The sequence below is a fragment of the Podarcis gaigeae genome (assembly GCF_964106915.1).
Source record: "Podarcis gaigeae genome assembly, chromosome: Z".
NCBI classification, from domain to species: Eukaryota; Metazoa; Chordata; class Lepidosauria; order Squamata; family Lacertidae; genus Podarcis; species Podarcis gaigeae.
In genome coordinates this window covers 46,757,033-46,770,485 of record NC_139691.1, presented here as the reverse complement: position 1 = coordinate 46,770,485, position 13,453 = coordinate 46,757,033, and the positions used below count along the sequence as shown (strand labels likewise).

At 41.2% G+C, this 13,453-nt stretch overlaps 1 protein-coding gene across 1 annotated transcript in view; it reads left to right on the top strand.

Moving 5' to 3' along the window:
- The window catches only part of LOC310836930 (transmembrane 9 superfamily member 2-like), a 55,605-nt gene that overhangs the window by 9,967 nt on the left and 32,185 nt on the right, over positions 1-13,453 (top strand). Inside the window, exons 2-7 of the mRNA XM_083722891.1 lie at positions 760-827; positions 1,515-1,608; positions 2,609-2,736; positions 2,954-3,083; positions 6,893-7,020; positions 12,918-13,029. Of these exons, the coding sequence (XP_083579017.1) occupies positions 760-827; positions 1,515-1,608; positions 2,609-2,736; positions 2,954-3,083; positions 6,893-7,020; positions 12,918-13,029 (660 nt within the window). The remainder of the gene's footprint in view (positions 1-759; positions 828-1,514; positions 1,609-2,608; positions 2,737-2,953; positions 3,084-6,892; positions 7,021-12,917; positions 13,030-13,453) is intronic.

Here is a 13,453-nt window from a genome sequence, read left to right as displayed (position 1 = left end):
AACAGGGATGGGGAACCTACGGCTCTCCATATGCTTTTTTGGGCTCCCAGCTCCCATCTGACCCAGCCAGCATTGCCGGTAGTAGGAGTCATAGTCTGACAGCATCTGGAAGGTCAGAGATTGTTCACCCCTAGCCTAGAATTGTCCATCCTTAGATTGTCCATCCCGAGCCTGGGGTTGTGGTGTGGCTCGGTTGGCTGGTAAAGTATGCACATAGGATAGCATTTCCAACAGTGAGCCTGCCTGGTGCCTCCTCATTTGCCTGCACTGCCTCTCTTTTGTCCATCCATGGAAATAAAGGCACATATTCCAGCCAGGCATGCGCACTTAAGGAGTGCATAGCATGGCTTGGGGAGAGTCCCAAGGGCCTGATTGGCTTGGCAGTTTCCTAAGCACTCAGGTATTGGACTTGACTCATTGTGATTGCACATAGAAATAATTAAATTTACTGTCTGATCTAACTGTATTTATTGGGCACAAGATCCACTGATTTCAATAGGATTTGCTTCCTGTTAAACCTGCTTAGAATAACAGCATTGTGCAGAAATCCTGAGTACACTTATTAGTGAGTAGGAGTCATTGAACTCAGTGGGATTTCCTTCTGAGTAAACATGCTTAGGATTACGGTGTTGGGATAACTTCTTTAGAACTGTTAAGTGTGGAGAATGCTTTAATGTTCTTTAATAACTTTTTAAAAATTCTGTCTTGGATTATTACATTCAACTCAAAGTGTCTAAATCAGCTTTTCTGTTCTTCTAGTCAAAAATAGAGCTGTTTGTGAACAGACTGGACTCGGTTGAATCAGTTCTACCGTATGAATATGATGCGTAAGTATACCCAGATACCATTAAGCCAGTGTTTGCATTTCCCCATTAAAATGTTTGTTTAAGCAAAGTGTCATCTAATTTGCAGAGTGTTCAGATGATTGCCAACTGAATGGTAAAACTTCTTTGGAATAGTTTGCACGGGTAAATGATAGAGGCAGAATTGGCTTTGAGATGATTTAGGGGTCTAGCCAACACCATCTGACAAACGGTGGTTTATGAGTGACCTGAAACCGTGATTTGAAACTATGGTTTTGGCAAACTGTGGTTTAACTTTGCATCCAAACCAACCAACTGTGGTTTGGGATGTTACTCCCTGTCAGAGCCTACTGCTTGGGAAGGGGTTCTCAGTGAATGCTGGTGGAGAGAGTTAGTACAGAAATCATGATGTGCCTGTACATTAAGAATATACATCATGGTTTGGCATTAGAACTGTAATGAATGAAAACCATGTTTTGTGTTGTATCTACAACATAATCCATCAGTTAAAAAACGCTTAGAGCAAGGACGTGGAACGTGCAGCCTCCAATTTCCATCTTTCCCAGCCAGCATAGCCAGTGGTCTGGGATGATGAGAGGTGTAGTCAAAGAAGAGATCACCACATGCTTGATTTAAATTAGAACCTAGTTATAAGTGCAACTCTTGCAATGCAAAGTGGAAACAACCTTCTTCTTCTTTGCTTGTTCATAGTTTTGACTTTTGTCAAGATGCAGAAGAAAAAAGGCCTTCAGAAAATCTTGGACAAGTCTTGTTTGGAGAGCGGATAGCATCATCACCCTACAAGGTTCATGCAACCTTTCAGTATGATTTGGATGACTCTGTGTGTGTGGTGTGTGTGTGTGTGTGGCTAAATGCTGAAGGTTTGTTTATTTTGGTCTGTAGTAGAGATGGGAAGGCCTGGAAAAAACCTGGAAAAATGGTTCCCCACCCCCCGTTTTTTCCTGAAGCCGTTTTCTTGAGGCCGAGGGCCTTCTGGCGGTTCCCTCATTGCGAGAAGTGAGGTTACAGGGAACCAGGCAGAGGGCCTTCTCAGTAGTGGCGCCCGCCCTGTGGAATGCCCTCCCATCAGATGTCAAAGAGATAGACAACTACCTGACATTCAGAAGACATCTGAAGGCAGCCCTGTTCAGGGAAGGTTTTAATGTGTGACATTTTAGTGTATTTTTGGTCTTTGTTGGAAGCCACCCAGAGTGGCTGGGGAAACCCAGCAAGATGGGCGGGGTACAAATAATAAATTATTATTATTATTATTATTATTATTATTATTATTATTATTATTACTTGTTGTACTTTGAGTAGCTTTAGATGTGTCTTTATGTCCCTCATTTTGTGTTTAAAACTTTTTTTTTAAGTATTTATTTGTATCCTGCCCAGAGAATTTTTTGTTATGGGGTAACTTCAATGGCCTTCAAATTGTATTTTTAAAAAATCAGTTAATTAATTTTGTGTTTTCCTTTTTTAGCTTGGGGATTGAAAACTTGCTTTTGAAAGGGAAAGCAAGGATTCTCTGAAAATACCTATATGGTTGCATGCATTGCACCTGGAATTTGCACAGGGGTGTGTTTGTGTGTTTGGGGGAGCAGGAGGAGGGAAAAGATTTGGGAGCACTGAAGATAAAATAAAACTGCACAGAATTCATAAAGGTGTTTAGATGTTAAATGGCAGCTTTTAAGTTAAGGGTTGGTCTAATGATGATTACAAAAGTGTAATTTTGAATGAAAGAAAATGTGTCATTTCCATCTGCATGGAGTAAAAACATTAAAACACTTCTCTGCTTATATCAGTTTACATTTAAGAAAAACCAACAATGTCAAGTGGCCTGTATGAAGTCTTATGACCCGGAGAATACAAATGACAAAAACAAGCTGGAATTCTTGAAGAAAGGAATGCGGTTGAATTACCAGCATCACTGGTGAGTCTATACATTCTGCAAAATCAACAGTCTGTGGAAGGAAGGAATGGAAATTGTCTAATGAGATTTGAAATCTTATCCAATACTGATTTCATAAAAGAGAGCGAAGTAATTCACATGCAATTCTAAAATGCATTTTAAAAGCAAATGTGCCAATAAACTCGATGGCGTTTCTGACTCTTAACAGAATTATCTGCTTGCAATTTTTCTTGTGTAGGATTATCGATAACATGCCAGTGACTTGGTGTTACGATTTTGGAGAATTACATAAATTCTGTAATCCAGGATTTCCAGTTGGGTGCTTCGTGGCTTCAGATGGCAGAGCTAAAGATTCCTGCACTATAAATGTAAGTGGTCAGGGTGCATTTCCTTAATGTTTTCTGATAAGGTATTAGATATAGACCTCTGGCATTTTTTAGAATCCCGTGAAGGTTCAGATGCAGCACCAAACCTTGGAGCAGTGTCTGAATTCACAGTGTCCTTCAAACCATGGTCTAGAAGTGGCCACCAAATAACCACTTGAAACCATTGGATGAAGCTGGCTTGCAGAGCAGAGCTTGAACAAAGTGGCTTGGCATTAAAACTGAACTTGAAAACAGTGATTGGGATGTTGCTCTGCCCTCAGGGCTATTGTGTGGGATAGCCTCTGGGAATTCTTGGGGGAAAGCGAAACAGTATGACTCTTTAGCATGCTTGCACTTTTTGAGCACAAACTATGGCATGAAGTCTAAACCATGCTTAGCAAAAGGCAGTCTCTACCACGAAATGTAATAATGGTCACCAATTTGGATGGCTTTTAAAAGGGATTAGCTAAATTAATGGATTATAAGACTGTCAGTGGCTTCTACTCACAATGACTGCATAGCACCTCCAGAGTATGCTCAGAATGCCAGCTGCTGGGGAGCACATATGGAGAGGATGCTGTTGTGCTCACATCCTGCTTGCAAATTTCCCATAGACATCTGGTGAGAACATGATGTTGGACCAGATGGGCCTTTCGTCTTATCTAGCAGAGCTGCTCTTGAATTTTTGTGGCTTGGCATTGGCTGTGTTTTTGTGTCACACTAAATCATGGTTTAGCAAGATGGGTGGCTTGTCTTTGACATTGACCATAGTTGGGAATAAACTGCAGTTACTTGGTTACGTTACATGATAAGCCAAGATTTAGGAAACCGAAACTACACACTGCAAAAATCACCTTCCTTTTCATGGGTGGAGTAGGAGGGGGAGTGTATGCGCCCAAGCTTCACAGCGGCTCTTTCCTCCTCGTGCATGCCACACTAATCCGGTTTGCCTCCCCACCACTGGCATGTAGCCCTTGGAATATTGCCCATGATAGAATGTGGCCCTCGGACTGAAAAAGTTCCCTCACCCCTGCACTAAATGGTGGTTTAGCTGATTGTGCAAATGTTATGCCTGAACCATGCCTTGTTGGTACATGCAAAAACTCCTGCTGAACAATTAAGAAGATATATGATGGGGGAAGGAAATACAAAATGTGTGTCATGAAGTATGAGTCTGAGCATGTTTATTTGGACTGGTTGCCAGCTGTGTATTGAAGGGCTCAGTTGATTATCACTTGCTGACTCTTGATTTTGATTGAATTTTTGGCCCTCTAAACATAGCCAAAATTAAATAATCAATGAGAACCTATAATTAAAGAGAATTAAAAATAAATGTAGGCTACAGATTACAAGAAAGTAGACAAGAGAATACCAGCATCTGTAACTCAGCTGGGAATGACAATAACTCATCTGTTTCACATGCAGACAGTCACAGGTTCGATCCCTGATATCTCCAGGTAAGGTTGGTAGAGACTGCTGCCTGAAACCCTGGTGACCTGCTGCCAGCCAGTGTAGGCAGTGCTGAGTTAGATGGACCCAATGGTCTGACTCTGTATAAGGCAGTTTCCCATGTTCCTATCACGATCATTACTATTGCATTTAAGAATTGCTTCCTATGAAGGACCTCAAAGCAATTTACAGTACAGTGGTACCTCGGTTTACGAACTTAATCCATTCCGGAAGTTGGTTCTTAAACTGAAATTGTTCTTAAACTGAGGCACGCTTTCCCTAATGAGGCCTCCCACTCCTGGTGCCCTTCTTCTGTTCGGCTTCCGTTTATTAGACGGAGGTAAAGTTCGCAAACCGGGACACTATTTCTGGTTTTGCGTAGTTCGTAAACCGAATTGTTCGTAAACAAGGCTGTTCTTAAACCGAGGTACCACAGTACTGTAAATATCATGTAAAACAGTTACATATATAAAATATTTTTTTTTGCACATAATACAGTTAAATAATAATGTAAAATCAGTTTCAAATCTGACAGAGATGCCAACTGATATAACAAAACTCCACTTAGAAGGCGTGGTGAAAGAGGTAAGTCCTCAACAAGCACCTCAAAGACAACAGAGACAGTACCTGCCTCATATGCAATGGGGAAAATGTCCAAAGGCTAGGCGTCACCACATAATAGGTCAACAAACAATATGGTACAGAACAGACCTCCAGGATTCCCTCTCCTGCAACACAGGGTTTGATTGGGGTCTATATGGAATGAGATGATCTGTTAGGTGTTCAAAGCTTGCTCCGTCATGGAACCAAAACCACCCTTTGCTAGTCTGGTGCCCTCTGGATATTGGCATCAGCTGCAGCCAACATGACTGATATCTAAAACATCTGTCTAAAACAGCCAGAGTGTCTCTGGTTGACCTAAAATATCTGAGCAGAGCTACATTTCACTTTCCCAGCGCTTTCACTTGGGAACAGTTTGGCCGGAAAATAGAAAAACAGTTTTGATTCCATGGCTAGCTCAGATGCTATGTTGTTTGCTCCTGTGTGTTGTTCTGCCCATCCCAGAGTATGCATTACGTGCCCAGAAGTAATGTGAGAATTAGGCGATGATGGTTCAGGTCTTGCAGGAGAATTCTCAGTAGGTATTGCTGGGCATTGGAATATCTACAGGAAGAAAGGGCTGCTTAATGTCTCTTTGTACAGTGGCAAATTTCATTGGCTATAAAGATATTATTGCAGATTATTATTATTATTATTATTATTAACAAGGCATAGGACCAAGAAAGCAATCAGTGATGGTCACAGGGGAACACACTGATGCGGATGTATACTAAAAGTTTAATTTGCAAGGATAGTTGAGTGCATTTTTATTTCCTTTGCTTTGGAGCTGCGTCCATGAAAAGTAAACAGCAGATAACCAGCATCAAGTAGTGAGAGTGTAATTAAATATATTTGTTAGTAGGTTTTCAGAGATTGAGAGACTCATTCTCCAAAGTAGGTTTTTAAAATAGTAATAATAATAATAATAATAATAATAATAATAAATAAATAAAAATAAAAATAAAAATAAAGTACAGTGGTACCTCGGGTTGCATACGCTTCAGGTTACAGACTCCGCTAACCCAGAAATAGTACCTCGGGTTAAGAACTTTGCTTCAGGGTGAGAACAGAAATAGTGCGGCAGCAGTGGGAGGCCCCATTAGCTAAAGAACGGACCTCCGGAACGAATTAAGTACGTAACCAGAGGTACCACTGTACTTGAAGCAGCTTTCTGAAATTGTCATTTCTCTTTCCAAAGATTCTACAGCAGACTTCCCAGAGTCATTGCTTTTTTGCATTACCCTGGAAAAGGCCATTGTTCTCTTAGAAGAACTGCAGCCACTATTCCAAAGCCCACCCTTTATATGCCAAAAACAAAGGGCTGCTTTACATATTGCATTGGAAATGAACAGTGTGCATTATTGGGTAAGGCTGGAGGTGCATGAAAAAGTAGAGCCTGAACAGTTGAATGGAGGAGAAGTGTGTACAGGGAATGAAATGGGTAGTGCTTCCTATTCCACTCCCAAGAAAAGCATCTGTGCTTCCTGAACTTGTTTCTGATTTCCTTCAACCTTCAGTGCGACTCCAAAGGTTGGATCTATCCACACAAGATACAGACACAAGATACACCACACATTTAAAGCGCATGACTGTTTCTGAAGCATCCTGGAAACTATGGTTTGTTCTGGGTGCTGGGAATTGTAGCTCCATGAGGGGTGAATTCCTAAAAAGCTGCATTTTAAAAATTGAATAAATAATACTGAAAATAATAATAAATTCTTTTAGGCATTTAATGGCTCTATTTCTCTCCCCTACACTCCCAGTCTGAGTTCAACAAGAAGAATACCTACTATCTTTTCAACCACGTTGATATTACGATCACGTACCACAGTGCGCAGAATGAGAACTGGCTCGGAGCTCGCCTGGTTACAGCTCGCCTGGAACCCAAAAGGTAACTGCTGGGCACTTGACAATTTACAGCGTGTCAGTTCACAGGCAGATACTATTCGTACTGAGTTCCGTTTTGGTTACCTGCTCTATTTGGTATTGGGGTGCTAAGCAGTACAAGAAGCCTGCAACATGCACCTGCTTTCTTATGCAGTCCCGACCTTTCGCAGGTGGGGAATAATAAAGAAATGGAGAGTAGGGGAAGCCCACAGTTTCCTGCTATCCATTTATTTATTTTTCCTTCAACCCTTTGCATTCAGAGAGTCTACTCAGGCTTTAAGGAGGTGGCGAGAGGTTCCTGGGAGCATTCCACTTTTTGTGCTCCTGCATTGTTCTTTACCCATATATATGTTTGCTGGATATTGAATCTGTTAAAATCTGTCCTTAAGGAATTGCAGACTCAAAACACTCTTTATCCTGTTCAAATCTGCTGAATGGATGTATGATTTGAATTTACCGTACAGTGGTGGTTCTTAAAACTGTGATCTGTGGACCACTGTTGGACCCTCAATGTCGTTCAGGTGGTCTGTGCCTGTGCCTGTGGATTTGTGGTTGAAGGTGGGAGACAGCACATTCATTAGAGAATTGTGGAATTGTAGAGTTGGAAGGGATCCCAAGGTTCATCTACACCAACCCCCTGCAATCTCCGCTAAAGCATCCAAGCTGGCCATCCAACCTCTGCTTAAAAACTTCCAAAGAAGGAAAGTCCACATTCTCCCAAGGGAGACTGTGCTGCTGTCCAACAGCTGTTGCGGTCAGAAAATTCTTCCAGGATGTTTAGCTGCAATCTTCTTACTTGTAGCTTGAAGCCTTTGGATTATGTCCCACCCTCTGAGCTCGCTCTGTTTTCCGTGTGACAGTCCTTTAGATGTTGGAAGATGGTAATCATATCTCTTTTTAGTATTTTCTTATCCAGGCTAAACATACCGAATTCCCTCAATTGTTTCTCATACATAAGGCTTGGTTTCCAGACCCTCAATCATCTTGTTTGCGCAGCTTGTCAATATCCATAAACTGAAGTGCCCAGAACAGGATACAGCACTCCAGGTGTGGTCTAACCAATGCAGAATAGAGCAGTATCTTGATCTGGATGCTAGACTTGTGTTGATGCAGCCTAGAAGAGCATTAGCTTTTCTTGCTGCTTTTTTTAAAAAAACTGGAATTTTATTTACAACATAACACAACCCCTCACCCCCCAATACACATTAAACGTGAACATAACATACAGTGAACATAACATACAACAATACAAACAACCAAATAGAAGACTTACTTTATCCTGTATCTGGCCTCCTTATTTACTTCTTATAAACTGTGTCCTTTATGAATAATTATTAAGATTTTCTAATTGTAACTTTAAATATCCACAAAGTCTCCTGCAGACATTAATCAAAACAAATCTAGGTATGTATTTTAGGGCACTGTTTTGTGAAGTGTTCTCTGCATTTCCCCCTTGCTTTTTGAAACTTTAGTGTGATCTCTAGTGTGGTCTCTGTTAATCTAGCCAGTTCAATATACTCTAACAGTTTATTCCTTTTTTGTTGGCCCAGTTTCTTTTTTCCAGTTTTTAGCAATTAGGATCCTTCCCGCTCTTGTGGCATAGAGGAATATTTTCTGATCTCCTCTTGCCATGCCTGTGTCCGTTATCCCTAGTAGAAAAGCTTCTGTATTTTTCATAAAGTTAAACATTTTTTTAAGCTTATCCTACATTGTGTTCTAGAAGCTTTTGATTTTTTAATAATAATAATAATAATAATAATAATAATAATAATAATAATAATAATAATAATTTATTATTTATACCCAGCCCATCTGGCTGAGTTTCCCCAGCCACTCTGGGCGGCTCCCAATCAAGTGTTAAAAACAGTACAGCATTAAATATTTAAAAACTTCCCTGAACAGGGCTGCCTTCAGGTGTCTTTTAAAGATAGGATAGCTGCTTATTTCCTTCACATCTGAAGGGAGGGTGTTCCACAGGGTGGGCGCCACTACCGAGAAGGCCCTCTGCCTGGTTCCCTGTAACCTCACTTCTCGCAATGAGGGAACCGCCAGAAGGCCCTCAGCGCTGGATCTCAGTGTCCGGGCAGAATGATGGGGGTGGTCTTGCTGCTTTATCACACAGTTGGCTAATGTGAAACGTGTGGTCTACTAAAACCCCTAGATCCATTTTACTTGTACTACTGGCAATCCAGGTGTCCCCTATCTTATATTTGTGTTGCTGGTTCCTCCTGTCTGAGTGCAGAACCTCATTTAGCCCTATTGAAATTCATTTTTATTAGTTTTGGCCCATTTCTCCAATCTCCAATCTGGGATTCATCTTTGGCATTAGCTACTTCTCCCAGTTGGGTGTCATCTGCAAGTTTTATGAGCATCCCCTCAATTCCTTTGTTTAAGTTGTTTATAAAGACACAGAATCCCGTGCCACTCCACTTCTCCCTTTTTCCCAGGATGATGAGGAACCAATAGCAAGCGCTCTTTGGGTTTGGTCAGTCAACCAGCATGTTGCACCAAATACTCGTATTGATTTTTAATGGTATTTTCGATTGCTTATTTTATTTCTCTTATTGTATTGCAATCTGAAATCTATGGAATGCATCCAAATGCATTATATAAGAAGGAAGAGAAGCTGCGAAAATGCAATTAAAAACCACACAGCCTTTAGCACAGCTCATTATGATTGCTACAACAAGGCAGAAAAATCATGAAGTGATCCACCAAGAGTCTCAGCAATTTTCAGGTGGGGAAAAAACGTGTTTGGGAACCACTGCTCTCCTGAATGGCTTGCGATAACTGTTTTGGGGTAATGCATTCCACAAGGGGGCATAGTTAAGTTTTCTTTCACTGCCTTGTTTCTACCCATCTCTCATTCTCTAGTGTTTGTCTTTATGGGAGGCACTGTGGGATTTTGTGCTCAAAAAGAGGTTGAAACACATTCTCTCTGTGTGTATCTACAATATCTATCATCTATCTAGCTATCATCACAAAACTGATGTTTGCTGCCACATGTAGTCTGAAGATATATTGTAAGAGAATGGTTCGAGGTGCTTGAAAATACGGGTTGCTTCACCTGCAATGCCTGCAATCCTTTCTCCCTCCATTAGGTGGTCCTATAGTTCCTTGTAAGAGTACTGATCTACTTTGCTTCAAGGGAAGAAGATGGATTAGAGTAAAAAAGTTAGTCCTTTCCTTTGGAGTTGAGCTTGACCTGGTCTGTGTTTCTTCTGTGTTGCTGTCAGTGGCATTGAACTTGCTCTGCAAGTAGTGGGAGGACACAGCTGGCAAAATGTGGATGGAGTTGCATCTTGTAAGGCTTCTCAAATCTCAGTGAAGATAGCTTTTATTTTTTTAAGCTCTGCATTCTGGAAACTTAGCATTAAACAGCAGTGGGGAGGTATTCAACTGTTTGATCCAACACCCCAGCAAACTGGGAAAGGGCCATAGCTCAGTGACTTCTTTGCTAGCAAAATGTGTCATGTTCAGTCCCTGGTGTTTCCAGGTTGAGCTGGGGGTGCTCCCTGTCCGAAATTCTGGAATACCATTTGCCAGTCATTGTGGACAATCCTGAGCAAGCTGACCAGGAGCATGAAAAGCTGCCTTATACCATGTTCTGGCTCCCCAGTTTTGGAAGCAGCATCAAAAATAAATTAGATGCAATGCTGGTTGGGCAAAGCTCTGTGCCCTGGTGGGAATGCAGATACCCCAATCATCAGATCAAAAATGGTGGTGGGGGCAATACCTCCCCCCCAGCCAATCTGCATGTGTCAGCTGAGTAGGGTGGGCTGTATGTGTGTCATGAGAATGTGCGTGCAAGATTGTGGAGTGGTCACACCCTCTGCTTTCATGTGTTGCTTGGCTAAAAATAAAACTAAAATTGGCCAGTCTTGTTTTACAGCTATTTCAAGGAAATAACTGGCAGCAAAACATTAACTGAGAGGGTTGAAATCTGTAAGCGTATAATGGGTCCAAAAGAGCTCTCATAGTAGCTGTTCCCAGGCTGTCGGTGCTGACCCACAACTCCTGGAGGACTGTTGTGAGAGTGTTGTTTCTAGGGCTCAGCCTCAAGAGTAGCCTCCTTAGGTTAAACTCCGCTCTGTTCTCCCGGCCCCTCTAGTTGGTCTGCTTCCTGTGTCTTGAAGCTCCTTCCCAGAATGACGGGGAAGGGGTGTGAACTACATAGCAGATAGGGATGAGTAATGCGCATTAGGAGCCACGTGGTCCAGATTCTACCATGGTCATTTCCTTTCCCTTCTGGCAACTCTCTGATGTCAGAAGCAGCTCCATGGGTGTTGCTTTTTCTACAGGACTGCAGGGATGGTGAAAGTTGCATCTTACGAACCCTTTCCCAGATGTATTGCTCTTTAGAAGTACGTGAGCTCTGTTCATGGCAAATCTAACAACCTTAGGCTGAGTTGTTTGCATGGAATTAATATGTGGATATTAATACTTCTCTTATTTGTCAGCGAATCCTAAGATTTCAATCCCATTTACCTCTTCAGTGGGCATACCTTCAGGTTTAGGAACCCCCAATTTATGGGCAGGTGTTGTAACTGGGGCACAATGAGTCAGTTGCAGGTTATTCAGGGTGTCCAGACCTCTTTTTTCTCACATTGCAAATTGTTAGGTTCACACAACATGAAAGTTGTTACAAAACTCACCTGGACTTGAAATAATAATTTTAAAAGCTGCCCTTTGATTCATAGTTGTAGGGTAACTTAAATGTCTTCCCATTGCTTTGTTCACTGCAGATTCTTCTACATAAATAAATGAATAAATAAATAAATAAATAAATAAATAAATTGCAAGTTGTATTCCTATGCTTTGGGGATTTGTTCCTTTGCTTTGGGGTCTGTTCCCAGTCTTCTTGCAGAAGTAAATTCCGCAGGCTGCTTTCAATTGTCATACATGAAAAATGACTCAAGTGCCTTTTCCACTGTAATTATCACAACAAAGCAGCTGATACATCAGGGATGGGGATCTTGTGGCCCTTCAGTTGCATCCATCCTTTGCCTCCACAGCTAGAATATCAGTTGCTGGAAAATGCAGGAGGGGGAAATGCTCTTGTGCTTGAGTTTTTGTTTTGGGCTTCCCATAGGCATCTGCCTAGCCACTCTGAGAACAGGATACTGGACTGGATGGGCCATTATGTTCCTATACTTATAGTTAGCATGGTATGGGATGTTGGGAATTGTAGTCCCACAACATCTGGGGTGCTCAAGGTTCCTCAGTTGTGCAATAGCTGTCTTATGTATTCTTGGGTTGTGCTGGGTGGGAGGGGATGCTGGTACTTCATAGCATAGCAATGTCCGTATTCTTAAGGGAAAATTGATAGTTGGTAACTTGCAAAGTGGCCCTTAACCTTATAATGCTGCTCTTGATTCTGTGGATCCTCTTGGATCTCACTTTCTTCAGGTTACGTATGGCTACTCATCTTGAATTAGTCAACATAGTGTGGGGGACAATTGTGAAATGATCGTATTATACCTGGCATGTATGCTGGAATGCCTGGTTCTTGGCCTCTTACGTGGAGTGTATCTAATACTAATATTAATAAACTTTTTTTGGAGGGGGGGGAAGTAGCATGTGTTATGACCCTGGATTTTGGGGCTGGTGCATAAAGCTAGCTTGTGGTTTGAAGGAATAAGCCCCCAAACAACACTGGAGTTTACATTCAGGTTTCGTTTTGTGCTCAGAAGCCATATTCATTGTTTTTGTTCACAGGGAAGTTTTTGCAATGTGCGTTTAATTCACAAAATGTCTCTGGACTCTGAAGAACACTTGGCACTTCAGGCAAATTGATTCAGAAAAACGAAAACATTTAACACTATGCCAGTGAATCTGTAAAAATTGCAACAAAGGTTCTTGCATCATCATGTGTGATAAAACTATATTTTATCTTTGTAGTTATAAACAAACGGATATAAACAATTTGTCTTGTGAAGGCCCCCCCATGGAAATCTCTGCAGAGTTTAACAGCAAGCTGAATCTGATTTACAGTTACTCTGTGAAATTTGAAGTAAGTACAAGAGAGATGTTTTGCAGCTATAATTTCTTAAAATGGTTCAGATTATCAGTTTTTATAGGCAGTGGGGGAGCAACCTGGGTACTTACTTTAAATTCAGAGTTAGCTGTCTATTTAGCCTGAAACCCCTATAAGTTGTTTAACGTAGTTCATTATTTTTTTTTGAAGTATAAGTAATCGTACAAACATCCCACAGTTGAACACGTAAATATACACTGCGCTTAGTTACAAATGACATAAATAGTTGATTGATATTTCTCCAAATAGATCTTGTTTTTCATGATTATGATTAATATATACCATGTGCTATCCAAGAATAACCTTGGATTTTTTTCTAAGGGAGATTGGAAGCCTTTTCGTCACAAAGGAACAATTCCTTCTCTTCTAGTTGCTTAGCCTATATTGAGCACACATTTAG